This window comes from Copadichromis virginalis, linkage group LG7 (genome assembly GCF_057382275.1).
Source record: "Copadichromis virginalis isolate Kocher_CV1m ecotype Utaka linkage group LG7, C_Virginalis_male_GT1.1, whole genome shotgun sequence".
Classification (NCBI taxonomy): Eukaryota; Metazoa; Chordata; class Actinopteri; order Cichliformes; family Cichlidae; genus Copadichromis; species Copadichromis virginalis.
In genome coordinates this window covers 69,618,058-69,635,753 of record NC_140624.1, presented here as the reverse complement: position 1 = coordinate 69,635,753, position 17,696 = coordinate 69,618,058, and the positions used below count along the sequence as shown (strand labels likewise).

At 45.3% G+C, this 17,696-nt stretch overlaps 3 protein-coding genes across 4 annotated transcripts in view; 2 read left to right on the top strand and 1 right to left on the bottom strand.

Annotated features, from left to right (window-relative positions):
- LOC146706770 (integrin alpha-11-like) overlaps positions 1–1,795 on the top strand; it is a 35,494-nt gene extending 33,699 nt beyond the window's left edge. For both annotated transcript variants that reach the window (XM_085464986.1, XM_085464985.1), the window contains exons 28-30: positions 9–104; positions 845–958; positions 1,089–1,795. In XM_085464986.1, coding sequence (XP_085321112.1) covers positions 9–104; positions 845–958; positions 1,089–1,169 — 291 coding nt within the window. In that variant the 3' untranslated portion in view covers positions 1,170–1,795. The remainder of the gene's footprint in view (positions 1–8; positions 105–844; positions 959–1,088) is intronic.
- Positions 1,796–4,697: 2,902 nt separating this feature from the next.
- fem1b (fem-1 homolog b) lies at positions 4,698–9,965 on the bottom strand. The gene is made up of 2 exons (XM_085464984.1): positions 9,200–9,965; positions 4,698–6,888 (listed from the first exon to the last, which is right to left on the bottom strand). Exons 1-2 carry the CDS (start codon positions 9,445–9,447, stop codon positions 5,253–5,255), a joined length of 1,884 nt encoding a protein of 627 aa, XP_085321110.1. The 5' UTR covers positions 9,448–9,965; the 3' UTR covers positions 4,698–5,252.
- A 1,022-nt stretch (positions 9,966–10,987) lies between these two features.
- LOC146706768 (ceroid-lipofuscinosis neuronal protein 6 homolog) lies at positions 10,988–17,431 on the top strand. The gene is made up of 8 exons (XM_085465287.1): positions 10,988–11,155; positions 12,247–12,367; positions 12,616–12,714; positions 12,803–12,991; positions 13,565–13,620; positions 13,870–13,992; positions 16,485–16,613; positions 16,974–17,431. Exons 1-8 carry the CDS (start codon positions 11,076–11,078, stop codon positions 17,119–17,121), a joined length of 945 nt encoding a protein of 314 aa, XP_085321413.1. The 5' UTR covers positions 10,988–11,075; the 3' UTR covers positions 17,122–17,431.
- The last annotated feature ends 265 nt before the right edge of the window (positions 17,432–17,696 follow it).

The window sequence follows — 17,696 nt, the reverse complement described above, 5'->3', positions numbered from 1 at the left end:
TCTTTCAGGTGAAGTTCAGGTCTCTGGAGCTGCTGACCGCCGCCTCCATCCAGCTGGAAGCGTCTAGTCCCATTTTCCTCCAGGAGGACCGACCTGTCAGACAGGTGAGCCCATCAGCATCGCTCTCCCATTGGAGGACAGAGGTCACTCTGGGATAAACAGGTTTAACCTCCCAACTCTTTGTGACTGAACCCAGTGGCCTTCTATCAGCTGACCACAACGTTCACGCCAACGTTTTAAATCACCTGATCATCAGCGCCTCACACACACAGAGCGGTGCTGCCACCTGCTGTCAGGAACTATTACACCCTTTTGCTTTACATTAAAAACACATTGAGCCACATGGAGTACGGAGGACCAAAGGTGCCAAAATGCAACGAATAAAATATAAAAAGAAACTAGTCCTTAATTATGTCGGAATCTAAATGAAGATAAAACCTTATTTCTGATATTATTTCCTTTTAATTGGTTCCTCTATTTACATCCTGTGTAATTTCTCCAATAATGTACGTCTCTTTAATTTTCTATTTCTGCATATTTTTTCAAATGTATTTTCTTTATTGTATCTTGTTTCATTTTTGCATTTCTTCAAACATTTCTTTGTTACACATGAAGCAACGATCGTGTCTCTGAGTTTACATTTAAAAATGGTGGAAAAGGGAAGAAAACCTCAGAAACACCTGAACTCATCATTTTCAGTCAACATTATTTAAGTTTGACTCCATATTTCTATGTTAAATTATACTCCGTGTTTGAGGACTTCATTAGACCGCCTGACATAAAAACAGAAATCTGTCAAACACTGGTTTCACACACACTCAGGTGGTTTGTGCTGTAACTGCAGATCATTCTGGACCTGAGGAAGGAGGAGGATCACTCCATCCCCATCTGGATCATAGTGGGAAGCTCACTGGGAGGTTTGCTGCTGCTGGCCTTACTGGTCCTCGCTCTGTGGAAGGTAAAAACACACACGGAGCCTCGAACATCATCAGAGTACTCCTCTGTTCTGAGCTCTGCTCTACAGTGGACGTCTGGATCAAACGGCTCTACTGTCCGTCACAAACCGTAAATCCTTGTTTTCTCTTCAGCTCGGCTTCTTTAACAGACGGAGAAGAAAGGAGGAAGAGGAGCAGCCTGTGGCCAATGGGAAGACGGCACAGGAGCTATAACGTGGCTGACATCACCGCCGCATCATTCCTCGCCGGCCTGCAAAGTCTTAAATTAATGTTCCCGATGAAATTTAACCTTAAAGACACTGAGAAAATCTGACGACCTCACATGGGTCACCTGAACGCATCACGTGCCTCCACCCGTCACTCAGGGACTGCGACCCTCACCTTAAACCCGCCTCTTCGTCCACGCGATGTGCGATTGAAGCTACCCACAGACTGTATATAAAAGACGGAGTCAGCATTAGAAACATCGAAGGGTTAGGATTCTTCAGCGTCGCCGACGTCTGCCTTTCATGTGAGAACTTCACAGGTGTGACGGAGGCCTCGTGACAACGGAGAGCGATGGAGTAAATATTTAAACGGAGGCTGACGGGGCAGAAAGAAAACTACCTAACATTCGTCTGATTTCATCTTCTTAAATTGTAAATATATCCTATTAATGCTTATATATTGTAGCTGATGCACTTTTGTTTAAAAGTCAAACTTGAACTTGTGTAAATATTCACATGTATGACGAATGAGGGCCGAGGCGTCACCGTCGAAGCGGTTTCCGCTCTGCCTGTTAATGTCAGAATAAAGACGAGAAATATAAAAGTCGTGTCCGTCTGTTCGCTCACGTTTACCTTCTTTGTCTGAAATTTGGACTCTTTAATAACCTGAAATGTTGAGATCATTCAAAATTTTCTTTAAATTTTCTGGATAAATCTCAAAAGTTTGAGTAAATATTTTAAAAGTTTGAATCAGAGATCCTGAAATTTCAAGTTCCTCCCGAGTCTGTTTGTTGTACCCATCCATCCGTGTTCTTGTCACTTTGAGATAAATTGAAATTCTAAATTCAGAATCTCAAATTTCGACTTATTTAGACGAAAATTGAAATTTTGAGACGCCCAACTCAAACTTTGAAAAGTAACAGCCTTTACAGGGACGTGTAACTTGACCAGACACATTTATGGCAGTTATTATTTTTTAATCAAGCTCAGTTTTTCAGATCTGACCAATCAGATCACTGCATTTTCTTACTCGTAGCTCAAACGCACACCGCTACTGAATATAAAACTAGTAAAACAGTCACGTGTGACGCCCGACACACCGCTGGCTGCCGCTCCAGGTCGGTCTGCATCCTCAGGTGTGGTCCCGCCTCTCAGTGCTCGACTGAGTCCTGAAACACGGACCAAAGCTTCGACTCCAGGATCAGTTTTTTATATGTTTTCACAAAACACACCCACACATCTGGAGGTTCTGATCCTTGAAATTTGGGATTGTGTCACGTTCTCCCGCACGTCGATGTGCAATGAAGTTCCGACTTAAACATTTGGAAATCTTATAAAGAAGCAGCTTGAAAGTTTGAAACACCCGACGTTTGAATGATTGCAGAATCGTTTCCAATCTTACTCGTGGTTTGCATTTTCCCGCCCAGTGGCAGAAATAAGGCGGCCATCGCAGACACAAGGCTCCTCCTCAGACAGGCTGAAGAGCTCGGCGTTCAGCCGCTCTTCCTCCTCACGTTGAGGTGGTTGCTGGGAACCCCGCAGTCCTGAACCTGGACACTTTACTCATCTGAATTTTGGCAGTTTCAATTTCAAAGACGGAAAAGAAATCAACAACAGGACACAGCAGCTGAGCTCAGACAGAAGACTTTAATTTAACAGCATTCACCCCGCAGGAAGTACCCATCAGCTGACATCTCTTACGTTTTCCTGGCACACTGAGCATCTTTGGCTTCATCTCAGCCACAGAAACCTGCTTTTAATGAAAAAAAAGGTCCCACCAGGACACAAACACTCCTGCAATGATAGTTGTAAGAAATTAAAAATGAATTAAACAGAACGAGCTCTGTGGATGGCACAGACTAATGCCCTGTGAGCACATGGGTAATAAAAGCTGGAGTTTTATTAGGAGAGCAAACGCTCTCCAACACCTGATTACAGGACGCCAAACGGTGGCCCAAGAAGAGCCTCGAGAAAGTTTCCACCATGATCGGCTTGTTAAACCTGATGTTTAACGGTCAATTGAGGTGCGAGCGCTCCCAAACAGAGTAAAACAACCCGAACGCTTGGCCGTCCTCCCAAGTGTTATAATAAAGTCTGATGTTAAACACAGGAGGAAACATCAGCAGGAAACTTTTCTAAATCTCACACCATTCCCACCTCAGGTCTACATTTGAACATCATATTATTGCAATAAACATGAGAGCAGGTGAGATTTGGCACCTGTGTGGAAAATAAGAGCGGGCCTCTGCTGGAGCATCCACAGCTTTGCTCTCAAACGTCTCATCCTCACTTTGGACCAAACAGGCCGGGCCTTAGCGAGCATCTAAAGCTCAACGACCTGAGCACAAATGTTCACGAACGTGACGTTTGGGTTAAAGGTGTTTATAAAGTGACAGGCAGCTTCAGTAGGGGAGGGATGTGAGAAGAGTCGGACCTGCTCCCAGATAAATAAAACGCCGCGGCGTCGATATTCAACATCCGGCAGGAATGCAAAAAACGCCCGCAGAGCATCGATCAAAACCTTCATCCTCTAACGTCCCTCCTGGAGGATCCTGCTCCAGATCTGGAAAATTAATCCGCCGACTCCAGTCTCACACCGCTAAACGATAGCACCGAGTAAGATTACCATTTATTTCTCAACCACTCACTTTAACGACGCTCATATTAAAACTTAAAGCCAGAAACGGCCCATCAGACTGGATGCGAGTCGGGATTATCCGGACGTTTTACTTAAAGGCACTGCTGATCCCGGTGAGGTGACGCCTACGATGCAGAAATCTGAAACCTGCACTCAAAACTGATTTCTTTTCCTTGTTTGGTTTCAGATCCAGTTTTAAAATCTTTGATTCTTGCAGCGGGGCGTTCACCAACACGAGAGGCTTTCAACAAACGCCAAAACATTACAGTAAATTCCACGGGCGGTTCTGCAGATCCCCAACGCCTCGGTCAATTTTCAAGTCTGCGAGTGCGCAAGGGTGACGCAGATATGGTCATTAACGCCCAGGCGACGCCGCACCAGCTCCCCACGTGTCAGTCGGAAGGCCGCCGGCAGTCGAGTCCCCCGCCCCCGAAACGCTCGCAGCTTCCCAAGAGTCAGCGTGGAGAAACATCCATCACGGCGAGCTTGAGATGTGCTCGTTATCTAAACCGTAAGAGACCGACTGACGAGCCTTTTGTTGGCTCACTTTTCACATCCTGGTGTCAAAAGTTAGAATAAAATAAAACTTTGTCACGTTATGGCATCAAAGTGTAACTCCTGCTGATTTCTACAACAGCAGGAGAGACGTCGGTTTGAACACTTCAACTGAATCTGGGCTTCAAGACTCAGTTCGACCCTCGGCGGAGGCTTTTTGGCACGTACTTAACCATTAACTAAAAAAAAAACTAACTTTATCGGGACATAAAATCTGCATTCAGACAAATCTGATGAAACTCCGTGTAAAGGTCGTCTGTTTTCTTTCTAACACTAAACTTTGACATTTTTTATGCTGTTTCTTTTTAGAATTTCTCAGACAGTGAGAGGAAGTCAAAGCAGCTCATTTGCAGTTATTTTATCAGAAATCTCATTAAAAAAACAACAAAAACAAAACCCGACACAGCTGATGAGAAAAAGGCTGAACGCTGCCCAAATAAATACCCACAACTATAAATAAAAGGGCGTGGAAGGATTCAGAGCAGGAGTGTCCGCACAGTTTCTTTAGAGCCAGAAGAAAAAGTTGAACTCAAACGTGATGAAGCAGACGTCTGAATTCAGCCTCGACCCGCCACAGTCAGGAACAACCCCAATAAAAACTTCTCTCCAATTAAAAAATAATCCTCTGCGCGACGGCTGATTGGTGGTTGAGCTCGGTCGTCCGGCGGCGTCTCTTCAGGCACTCGTTCCTTCGGTCCGATCATTTCTTCTTACACAATCGCGGCGACGTGGCGGCAGCTTCCTGGCAGAGAGGTAAGGCAAAACAGGAAGCTGCCTGGTGCTGCCGAAAAGAAAAAAAAGATTTTTTTTATAAAAAAATGCTCAAAAAACGATCTGAGCTGCCAACCTCAGCACCGTGTGAACTGTTAGAAAAACGTTTTTAAAAATCGTCCGGCGTCAGTGGAACTCCACGAACTCTTCGAGCGTTTTGGGGATCTGGTTGCGATACGTGATCTGGTGCTGCCGGACGGCGCGCGCCGCCAGGCACTTGAGGCTCATCTTCATCTGCGTCTTCAGCAGGATCTCGGACACGCCCGTCGTGCTCTTGTCCAGCGGCGTCTTGTTCTGCTTGTTGGTCATATCCGTGTGCGCGCCGGCCTCCACTAGGTTGATGATGATGGCGTGCAGCGTGAGGAAGTCGCTGATGGGCCGGTTGTACTGGACGATGACGTGCAGCGGCGTGTTGCCCTCGTTGTCGATGGCATTGACCTGCGCGCCGCAGTCGATCAGCAGCTTGGTGACCTGCGTGTTGGGGAAGCTGCACACATCGTTGGTGTGGAAGTCATCCACCGGCGTGGTGGAGCTGATGGCGAGGTGGAGCAGCGAGGCGCCCTCGCGTGACCGCGGATCTAGCTGGATCAGGTCGTAGATGTGCTTGTTGATGGCGGCGCGCTGCGCGTCGCTGCAGGTGGTTTTAGTGGAGATGCACGCCAGGTACAGGAAGGTGAAGACGTTGGACTCGTAACTCTCCATGGCCTGTGGCAGCTCGGATTCAGCGGCGGCCTCCACGCGAACCATGCTGCGCTGAATCTCCAGAACGCTGCAACTCAGCACCTGCTCGACAGCGGCGGCTGACACGTGCTCCTTCAGGTGGACCATCTGCGAGAACACCTGGGCAAAGCGCAGCAGGTCCTTGTGCGTGTTGCGGTTTCCTTTCTGCCGCAGGCGGAGGGCGTGCAGCCACAGCTTGATGCACTGTTCAAACTCCATGTTGTCAGCGTAGACGGCGCCACGGTAGATTATCGGATGCGACACGTCGATATTGTCCGAGCCCAGGATCCGCTCTCGGATCATCAGTCCCTCCATGTGCAGGGCGTCGCGGTCCACCCTGATGGCCTCCAGGTCCTGCAGCGTTTGACACTCGCGGCGCCCTCCGTAAGCCTCGACGGCTGGGAACAGTTCCTTGGTGATGTTGTTGTCTGGATCGCGGTAGCGCTCCATCATGGCCGCGTGGAGGTAGTGGTACGTCCTCTGTATGTCGTAGTTCTCCCTGTCGTTGGCGAACGAGGCGCCCAGCAGCTCCAGGGCCTCGATGCGGCTGTGAGGGTCGCAGTCGGCGTGCGCCAGCAGCAGCTCCACCACGTCAGCCTTGCAGCTCTCCGCCGCCACTTTCAGCGGCGTCATGCCGTGCCCGTTCACCACCATGGATGCCTGGCATTGCATCAGCTCTTTGACAATGTCCAGATGTCCTGCCTCAGCTGCAAAGTGCAGCGCGGAGGCCCCGCAGTGGGCCTTGGCGTTGGGGTCCGCCCCCTTCTCCAACAGGAACCTCACCACCTCCGTGTGGCCTTTGTAGGCGGCAATCATCAGACAGGTGTTGTTGAACTTGTTGGTGATGCTGATGTCGGCGTTGTGCTCCACCAGGTAGCGAACGATGTCCAGACGCCCGTCGAAGCAGGCGGCTCGCAGGGGGGTGGAGTTTGTGATGGTGGTGTGGTTGACGTTGGCGTGGTGACTCACCAGAAGACGCACCACCTCGAAGTGTCCTGCGCCGGCTGCACACCACAGCGCCGTGGCACCGTCGATGACGTAGCTGCAGGCCAGAGACAACAAACGTTAACGTGTCATCATCCTCCGGTTAAATGGTCACGATTCAAACAACAACGACAGTAACGACTACAAGAACAATAAAAACAGATTCAACTGTTGGTTGAATTGTAATTTTCAGGAGTTCTGTCCTTCACCCATTCAGTGTTTTCTAAATGAAAGCCGTTTACGTAGAGCAGGTGTCAGTTTACCAAAACTCATGAAAACAGAACAATCTCAGTAAAATTCAAGCTCTCTTTTGTCTGGTTATGAATCAAGCGCGCCCTCTTCCTTTACTGCAGAGAGCACACAGTGGGACTGACTGTGACGTTGATGACTGAGGACCAGAGGACACAGACATGCTTTGAATACATCTGTCGACCTCCACGAGATGTTTGAACCATCAGAGATAAAACGCCGCGGTCTTTGTGCCGTTCCACGGAGACTCTGAACCGTCACGTTTGGATAGCGGCAGCAGACCTGCAGCATGTCGACCCCTCAGGCTGCTCATCTGTTTCCTGACAAACTGCTCATTAAACGAGGAATAATTTAAAAAGCAAACACCTTCTGCTGAGGTAAAGAGCCGCTGAATGAAGCTTTTGGTTTCAATGCTTTTAAAATGAAACAGAAACCTGGTCTTTCCCCGTGATCCGGATTCTCTTATCACTTCAAAGGTGCTCTGATTATCTAACCGAGCCTTCAGCCTCATCACGTAAAGCACTGAAGAACATTTAACAGCACGTTTACAGGCAGACCTCGCTGAAGTGAAACAGATCGCTTATATAACGGTAAACATACAGTACCTCATTTTTTTAGAGTATTTGATAGAAACCAGATTATAGTATTCATATATATCCTCTTGATGTGTTCGCATCACCCCTCCCTGACCTGCACTCATTCTACAGCAGGCGGTGCTGGACCAAGGCCAGGAAGATGGTGAAGGACCTCAGCCATCCCAACAACAGACTGTTCTCTCTGCTGAGGTCAGGAAAGCGATTCCGCTCCCTGAAGACCAACACAGAGAGACTGAGGAGGAGCTTCTTCCCGCAGGCGATACGGTCTCTCAATCACACCACCACACAGTACTGACCCACACATACAGTTCTTACACACACTGGACTTTCTGGACATTGTTTTCACTTCATCACTTAAATCACTTTAAGCATATTTGCACTGCACAAGACATAATGTGGATCGCACAACACTGGACACTATATTCTTCATTTCCAGTTAATACTTGTACAGCTGCTGTTATTGTGTATATATATATTTATATTTCTTCATACATTCTTATATAGTTCTATATTGTGTATTTTGTTGTACAGTTATTTTATTTTCAACTTTAATTTATATATTTTATCTTATTCTCCCAGTTAAATTTACCCTTCATTCTAATTTGTGTTGTACAGTTATTTCATTTTTAACCTTAATTTATATTTTATTCCTTCCTAGTTAAATTTACCCTTTTTAATTTTTCATATTTATTTCCTATCTTATTCATAGCCTTTTCCTTTTTTGTTTTCTTTAGGTCACGAGCAGTTGTCCAAGCATTTCACTGCATATCGTACTGTGTATGACTGTGTACGTGACAAATAAAATTTGAATTTGAATCAACTTAGAATTAATCCATTAAAATATACGGTATATATGGTTCGCAGCGTGTGGAAGTGGAATACAGTGGCCGAGATGGAAATCGTCTTTTCACCTGATCACATTTTATGTATGTGATCAGAGACGCCCGCACAGAGTACGACTTATCCCCAAACACCACAAACCGCTGTCAGACCATACTATGACTTTCACACATGTACGCCTTCATCATCCCGCTCTCCTCCTCCAACAACGACAGATCCATTTCAAACAGTTTCACTAATGCAGACTAACAGCAGCTAACAGCTGTAAAATGTAATAATTGTCCTTTTTAAACATCCTCTAAAACTGTTTCCAACAAAAATGTCTTATTAGTTCTCCATCATCATGTCAGACTTTTTCCATTTTTAACCTCTGACCCTTTTTTCACAAATGCACCAGTTTTGTTTCTGTTAACTTCTGTTAAGTTTATTCATTTCCCAAGATTAGTTTGATTGACACTTATTTAGGGCACTATATGAAAGCTGCTGTGGACATAAGCTGGTGCAGCAGGTTAGCAGGTGAGGACCAGTCAAACTACATCAGACGAATTTCTGTAAACTCGGTTTTTCTTTTAACAAACACTTTGAGTTTTGCGTGACCTCTGTCCTGCCTGACTTCATGAAACTGGTGATATCTGAGTAATAAACCTGGCTGTGGAGCGCAGGTAGCCTCGGGTGAGCTCGTACCCGTCAAACCGAACCGTGCCGGTCTGCTCGGTGTCCACCTTGTAGTGGTCCAGGAGGAGCCGGACCACCTTGTCGTGGCCGTTCCGCGCCGCGATGATCAGCGGGGTGGACCTCTGGCCGCTCAGGTGGGTCACGTAGCTCAGCAGGAACTGCGTCTCCGCCTCGGAGTGGTTCAGCAGCAGCGCGGCCAGGGTCAGGACTCGGCCCTCGCTGGCAGCCTTGTACACATACCCGGCCAGAGACTCCATGAGAGCCCGAGAGGAAGCCAGGAGCTCCGCGTTCTTCCAAACTGACAGCGTCCACTCCCCCGGAGCGATCCGCCTCCCATTAAAGAGTCCACACCGGCCCCGGGGGTGACATGAAACGGCTCTGTCCTACCTACAGCCCCGGAGGAAACGTTCAGAGGTCCCGGCTGGTTTGACTATAAGCACTGGACTCTGGGTGTGCGTCTCCGGGCAGCAGCAGAGCGAGTGGACCGGTTAGCTCCGACGGCTAACTGCTAACGTCAGCGAGCGGCTTCCAAAGCGTGTCTGAGGTCAAAGGTCAGATAAATGACACCTCCTGTTGTTGCTGAAAATAAAAACGACGTCCCGCAGCGTCAAACACTCAGAAACAAACAGCTGATTTCAGCGTTCACGGAAGTTTCCGCTTTAAAACACCTCCGACAGGAACGTTCTCCAGCAACTTCTGTTCCCGCCTCTTCTTCTGCTGCTCACCGCGAGAGGGCCTGCACTGCAGCGCCACCCTCTGGTCCGGGTCAATTACTGCATCTGCTCATCAAAACAAAAACCGTCAGGATAATCACGAGATATCCATTTGAATTGGTTTAGTATAAAATAATGACTTTAACTTGAATTTTAAATTAAGATTAAAAAAAAAAATTATATAGATATTTTTTGCCATTAATTTCCCAAGCTTCAGATTATTTTGAAATTTGTCTAAATATTTCATATATTTCGTAGTTTGTTTTTTAAATTGCCTATAATTTATTATTATTATTATTGTTATTATTATTGTTATTATTATTATTATTATTATTATTATTATTATTATTATTATTATTATTATTATTATTATTATTTTTCACATTTTTAAAAAGGAAATCTTCCAGTTTTTCTTTTGCTTATTTTAAATTTTTGTGTCAAGTTGTGGTAAATTTGCAATTTTTATATTATTAATTTTTGATATGTGTCATTAATCAATTTCTTTCTTATTAATTGCCATACAGTTTTTTTCTCTAACACTTATTAAAGTGTGAGTGTGGTGTTTTTCTTGAGAGGCCATTAATCCGTTATGTTCTGTACATTCCCTGATTTTATGCTGCATTTCAGGCAGATTCATTTTGAGACTGTTTGACTGCTTAAAAAATGTAGTTGTGATTATGTGGTTTCAAAGTTTGGGTTTTTTACTTTCACTCGGCAGGTGAAAAGATGAGCTATAGCTGTACTGTCCCAGTCAGCCTGATGTCACCTGAAAGCAGTTCAAACTACAAAGTGCTGACTTTCAGCAGAGCAAGCTCAGTCTGAGCTCTGCTCAGTCAGATGCTGCAGGTTCATTTTTTCCTTTTCAGTAAAATGAAAACATGTTTTTGAGGTTTTATCTCTTTACACTGAACTCCAGGACCATAAGCTCTGAGATCAGCTCATCTAAACCAGATTAATCTAATAAAAACTGGGAGGGGGGTTTGTGCAGATTAATGCTAATCTGCTGACAGATTAACCTGATGGATGGACTTCCTGTAGAAGCTCTGTGTTTGTGCTGGTGAAATCATTTGCTTTGATTTATTTCAGATGAAGAGAAACCGTTTCTGGAGCACCGGTGCTCGCTGTGGGACTGACACCTCGGTGGGAATGAAAAGGACAATAACGCAGAGAATATGACTTTACGGACAGACACGAAGACGTCCACGAGGAAGAGAGAGAACCCAGCTCTGCGTGCAGCAGCTTTCATGTGCAGGTTTGTGCAGTTCAATTTCTCATAATTCCCACCCATAATCAGTTATTCACCTTTAATTAATGTCACAGCTTTGGACCAATGATTAAAAGACATCTGCAGACGCCTCTACAGAAACATCTAATTTATTTATTTACTAATTAATTCATGAGATTAGATGAAAATTTTAACCTCTAAACTGTGCCATCCATCCTTGCATCCATCTATTCGTCCATGTCCTTGAGTTCTCCTCAGGGCTCATAAAAGTATTCCAGATTCAGCTCAGGGCCTCCTGTTAGTCCGACTTTCCTGAAAACACCTCATGATAAAGAAACGCTGCTGTAGTAAATGAAAGAAATATCTATCAGCACAACTCTAAAACGTGTGAGAAATAAACTACATTTTTAACTGTGCCTCATGATGAAAATAATAAACTTCTTCGATTGTGAAAAAACAGGAACTTCTGTTAGTTGATTGTCTGTTTCTGTAAAACTTGTAAAAAATGTTTAAAACCAACACTTACGTCTGCTTTAACACATCCAGAGCTGTTCATTTGACCAGATTTGGGTCTTTGCTGGGCCACTTTTGGCCCCCAGACCTTTTGTTTGACACCCCTGGCCCAGAGAAAGGTGGCCCCTCCTCCCCAGTCCTGGCTCCAGGGTCAGGGCACTTGATTTCTTCTGTGTGGCCCTCTGGGCCCTCATCCAGGACCAGTTTACCTCAGGAGCCCGCTCCACATCCATAACTCAGCTCCTGAGATCAGTCCAGCATGTGCGCCCAGACGAGGGCTCTGTGAGATTTCAGACAGGTCTGAATATCAATTTAACTTCAATGGAAGACAAGCTCTTTTTATTCATACGACCCATTCTCTTAAACTAGTCAGTATAAGCTCGTATAAGTCTGAGAGTCAGAGTCCACTGCAGCCTCCCTTCAAACAGGCTCTGTGCTGTTGTTTCAGACCTCCTGACGTCCGTAACCTGTGAAGGCTGGAGACATTTTTCACCTTTTGCAATCACCGAGCTCCCATTTTCCCGTCTTCCTGTTTCAGCTGCTTCTATGTTTTTTCTGTGTTAACGGTGCGTTTACGTTCCTCCGCTCGTCTCTGTGTCCTGCAGCCGCTCGGCCGGTTCCACGCAGGTGGAGGCGGTTCTGCCGAGGCCTCGCTTCCACCTAGACCTCTGGCTCAGCTTCACCTTCCAGAATTGGATCCTGGATGTTGGCCGTCCTGTCGTCATGGTAACAAAACGATGACTAGCGCTTAATTTCGGGACTTTCTATTTTCACCCAGAGGGAGCCTAACAGGACATTCAGCATCTGTTTTGTTCTGCTGCTGAAACGTGATCGCTTTCAGTCGTCGCTATATTTTCATTAAGACGCCACCTCGCTCATCTGCATTGGAATAATAATAATTATTATTATAATAATAAAGCATTAGTGGAATAATGTTGGGAAAACCTAACCATGAAGTGTCTTGTTTTTGGCAGCTCGTCCTCCCTGCCGATTGGCTCCCTCTGCAGCATCCTGGGGTTGCAGACCATCTCCACTTCCTGTACAACGTCACGGCTCCGCTCATACTTCTCAAAGTAACTGTGACGCGCCTCAGGCTATCCCACATGACGAACTCCTTTGGTGTCGATTTTCTGAGTTTTAATTGACTTTGCTCCGTCTCAGATGCTTGAACGCAGCCCCTGGATGCTCCCGGGCCTCGCCGTCCGCCTTGGCATCATCGCCGTTTCCATGGGAACCACCCTTCACTTGGTGGCAGACTCCATCACGAGACGCCTGCTGCTGATTGGTTACCAGCTGCACCTGCCTGTTAGAGAGAATCCAATAATGAGGAACCTCAAACCTTCGGCCCTGGTAGGTGCTGCACTCGAAAGACCGAATAACAAACAGTGAGAGGACCCCGGACCGTGAACGGTGGGAAAATATACATCTGAGCTCAGGAGGGGGTCCTTGAGCTGAGATCCTTCTGTAAGAACCGAACCGCTCCTCCTCCTCCTCATCCTCCCTCGGTGTGAGTCAGATTTAGTGAAACGGAAGCTGAACACTTGTTCTCCTGATACAGAGTTCAGCTCGTCCCCATTACAATCTGAACTGAATGCACAACAACACAGTGAGAATTTAAAGGACTCCAGGTCTGTTTCTGACACATTGATTCTGATCCTTCAGTCTAAGCTGGTGAGTGAAGTGTGGTTCAGAGAAAGTAGAATGTAAGAAACCTCCACTGATCTTCATACAGAAGGCAGCAGAAATCTGACAGCTGACACCAAAACCTTCCAGATGGACGAACAGCGCCGCAGACCCGAGGACACATGTGAATCTGAACTTGGGGAAACAGTTGAATGACTGATGCATCATCTGCTATTTGAGAAATAAAACAAATAAATGAATAAAATTGATTCGTGTTCATAAAGTTTTTGTGTTTTTCAGGTCGACGTCTTTGAGCTGCTGTTTCACTACGATGACACTGTTGGTCACATGATGTGGTAAGAAGAGAAAAAGCTGTTGTGTTGTGTTAAGCGATGACTCCACATGCGGACAAAAATGTATAATTATAATTAAGCACAAGTGCAGAAAAATGTTGCAAAACAGACAAAAACAAATGCATCGTCTGCTCTTTTGTTGAAAAATCGCTTTTCCTTTGAATTTAAAGGAAAAGCGATTTTTCAACAAAAGAGCAGACGATGTCGATGTTTGACATTTATTCTTGTAACGAGGATCGTTTTCCTCCTTAGGTACGTCCCTTTCTTCCTCGTCCTCGTGCTCTTCTTCAATGGTTGTTTCAGTCGCAGGGAGCAGGAGGAGAGGATGCCACCGTCAGCGTGGATGCTACTCGCTCCAAACGCTGCCTACTACTGGTCAGTCTGCTTTACTACAACATCCTCTGCACATGCTCTGTCCGTGCTTAAAGTTCAGTCCCTGCAAATATCTGAGGGAAGAACAAAACTTACTTTTAGGTTTTACTGATACTAATTTAGCTCATAAACAGCATGTGAAGGGCTGGAGGTGGGTTGCAAAGCAGCTTACAGACGTGCAGCAACGTTAATCCAGAGTTTTAAAGAAAAAGAGCAACTTGGAATAATAATTGCCAGTTTTGATGAAATGCGTCCGTCTGCCCTGTGAGAGCCAAGACATCGAAAACACATCATCAACGCTTCGTCATCATCAGGTGACGTCTTCAGTCTCAGCTGACTGCAGCTTTCCAACCTTAGAAACAGGACATTTGCATAATGACTGAAACCAGCCCACTGAAGGAACAATGGGCTGTGAGGTCACTTCCTTGATCAATAATATGCAAACTGTCTTGACCACCAATCAATGGCCAGCATTGTAAGATGGTGACAGATGTACCCTTAGGCCCCCTCCTCCATTCAGAGATGGTCTCTACCCTTTTCACATAAATGGCCTCCTTGACTCCGCCTTCAAACCAGCGTTCCTCCCTGTCCAGGATGTTACATCCTCATCATTGAAGGCGTGGCCACTGGCCTGTAGGTACATGTTTCAACACCAAGAGGTCACCTGGATGAGTGACGGACCGTTTCTCCCACTGAAAACTGGACGTAGCGTCTTCAGTGGGCTTTCTGGGATTTCCTTACCTGGATGACTGAGCATCAAATAAGCTGTTATTTTCATCTCAGAGGAACATTAACCACAGAGTTTTCTATTTAAACCCAAAGTAGCTAACAGATGGAGGCACCAAGTGAAACCTGTGTTGGCTGAAAGTAGTAATTAAAAAAGTCCAGCAGCAGGTACATAAATCTGCATTTAGTCTGCAGTGAGAGGTTTGTGTATTGTGTGAGAGTCAGACGTGCAGAGGCTCATTCTCGACTTTACTCCAGGACATTTCCATATTTTTGAGACACTCACTCACACAGCCAGCCAGGCAGAACAAAATTAAATTCATTCATAATTAAGAAGATCTAAAGAGCTCAGGGGTCAGGTGGCTCCCAGCAGCAGAAACAACGAACACAACGGAGAAGCTTTGAAGTTACAGAGCATGAAATATTCTCCCAGTATACAATCACAGCGGCACACACACAGTTTAGACGCGTGGACGTGAAAAATATACAGAATGAATTTTGACTAGTGCGTGAGTATAAAATAAAAGCATGTTTTTATTTTTGGTTTAAGACGCCATATTTGCTTCTTTATGGACAAAAATGACCTTTGTGGTGGCCGAGTTGGACTGAAGCTAAGTGATAAAATAATATTATCATTTTTTAAATATTTGTTTTAATCACAGGTCACAGCTGAAGTCACAGATAATCGTGGATATTTTGAGTTTTAATAAAGAAATATCAGTAATTAGAACTCTTATAAGTTAAATCTTCATTATGTTGAATTTCAGACATTTGAAAGTTTTGCTTTAATCTGCTGGCTGTCCTCCCACCAGGTAACAGCTGAACTCACCTGTAAATAGTTGAAGAACAATACCCGACCACCTGAGGCTGTGTGTGTGCGTGTGTGTGATCACCTCCAGCTGTTAGTAATAATTGATTAGCTGCTTCTCAGGTGTTGCTGACTTCCTGGTTTATGCAGTGAGGACAGAATTCAAGAAGCGAGTGAAGGTCGACTCAGACCTTTAAATACCAAACGAGTGTTTTACTTTGTGCTTCTGCTGGTTGCAGTTTTTAAACCTTTGCTCGTTCTCTGCTGTTAAATTAAAGCAACTTTTTCAGTTCACTGCTCCCTTCAACATAAACGCATCAAACAGGTGAATGGCTGTTTTCACACACAAACCTAAAATTCATCATTTTTCTGACACACAAATAGTGAAAGCCTCAGACCTCTGAGTGTGACGGAGACAAAGTGCGTTCTGCAGCTGGATAGCAAAAGGTTGCTGGCGGATGCAGGAAGTTTCAAACGATTGTGATTCACTGTAACTACGGTGACCGACCGTCCTCTTTTTTTGCACTCGTTGACTTGTAAAAGCCTATATGACCTTTTTTATGTCACCATTCATTAACCGTACAGAGAAAGCATAGTTTAAATATGAAACAGTGTTATTAAAGTTCTTCATGACTGGTCCAAGTGTCCTATTTATTGAAAATCAAAATACGGTCACCTTACTGAAACACACACGGTGGAAAACTGCCCGATGTGCACTTATGTTGCACTCTGGTCAGTTAGAATTACACTGAAACTGAGTGGAAAACACATTTTTAACATGGCAGGAAGCTTCCTCACACTCACCTATAGAAAAACAGCGACTGGCTCCTCCCCTGAAATGATCCCTGAAGCGGCTTGGTCTGCTTACACCAGTGGACGTTTGCAGGGCGACTTCACCCACCGGCCACCTGATGGAGCCACTGAGCTGATTGGTTATGCTTCTCTTTGTCCCTGGCGACAGGTATTTAATCACAGAAGGACAGACCTTCATCCTCTTCACCTTCACCTTCTTCGCCATGACCACTACAGTGATGCATCAGAGGAGGCGGGGCTTGTTTCTCAACAGTGATGGGCTTTTCATGTTCTACAGGTAAAAAAAAAAGAGAAAACGCAGCGAATGAGCAAACTGGGAAACATAAATAATTATGTTTTCAGGTTTTTAGTCGACCAACATTAAAGGTTCAAGGTTAAGTTGGTAATACACCGACTCATTCAGGCTCTCAGGATCAATAATAGTTAAAACAACATCTCACATCATTAACGCAGACGGCTCGTTTTCACTGTCCTCCACCCTTTTCTTCTCCATCTGTGGGCCCAAAGCTCCGCTCACACAGGCGACTGTTTGGTGACACGCTGGGGAAAATGAGCATTTCCCAACTGCTTGTTGAGTGGTTGCTGCCTTCCTGCAAACTGCAAATAAGACGTCCTTTGTTTGACTCTGTGCTGATAGTTTCTCTGCAGCTCTGATCCTGGTGGCGATCTGGGTGGCCTGTCTGTGGAACGACAGCATCCTGAGGACGACAGTCCCCGGACTGATCTACATCCCACGGCCCTGCACCGTCTACACGCTCCACCTCCACCAGATGAGCCACATATGACGGAGTTAGAAGGAGAAGAATGAGGATCTGTCGCAGAATCACAGGAACGCCATGATGAAACTGTTTATGGTTTTCACTGGATATTAGAAATACAGCCTCACAGCATCCACACTTTTCCACCTGTTTATTACTGGGATACAAAAACTGAAAGCAGCTCACAAACCACCAAAAATATTCATTCTCCTCAGCTCACGCTCAAGGATTTTCCCTAAGAAACATGAAAAATGCAGCTGAAATATATAAAATCAAATATTTGTTTAAATATGCGTGGATATATATGTGAATAAAACTGAACCAAGTAAATGTATCTGAATACCCAAAGTCTCAGTTCTCAGATCTTTTAATTTAACCTTCTTTTTAATTTAATTTGGAGGAGTTATGCCTCAAAAACATCCTCAATGTATTAAATTCAGCAGCGTGCTCTAATACAACCTCAGTTCATGTAGAGAGAGGCTTCAGGCTCAGAGTATGGTTTATACGAGCACACCGCGATAAGAGCTCCGATAAAGACGAAGAACAACGTCACAGCGATGTGTTGTATCAGAGTTATTTCTTGTTAAATCATATTTCTCATT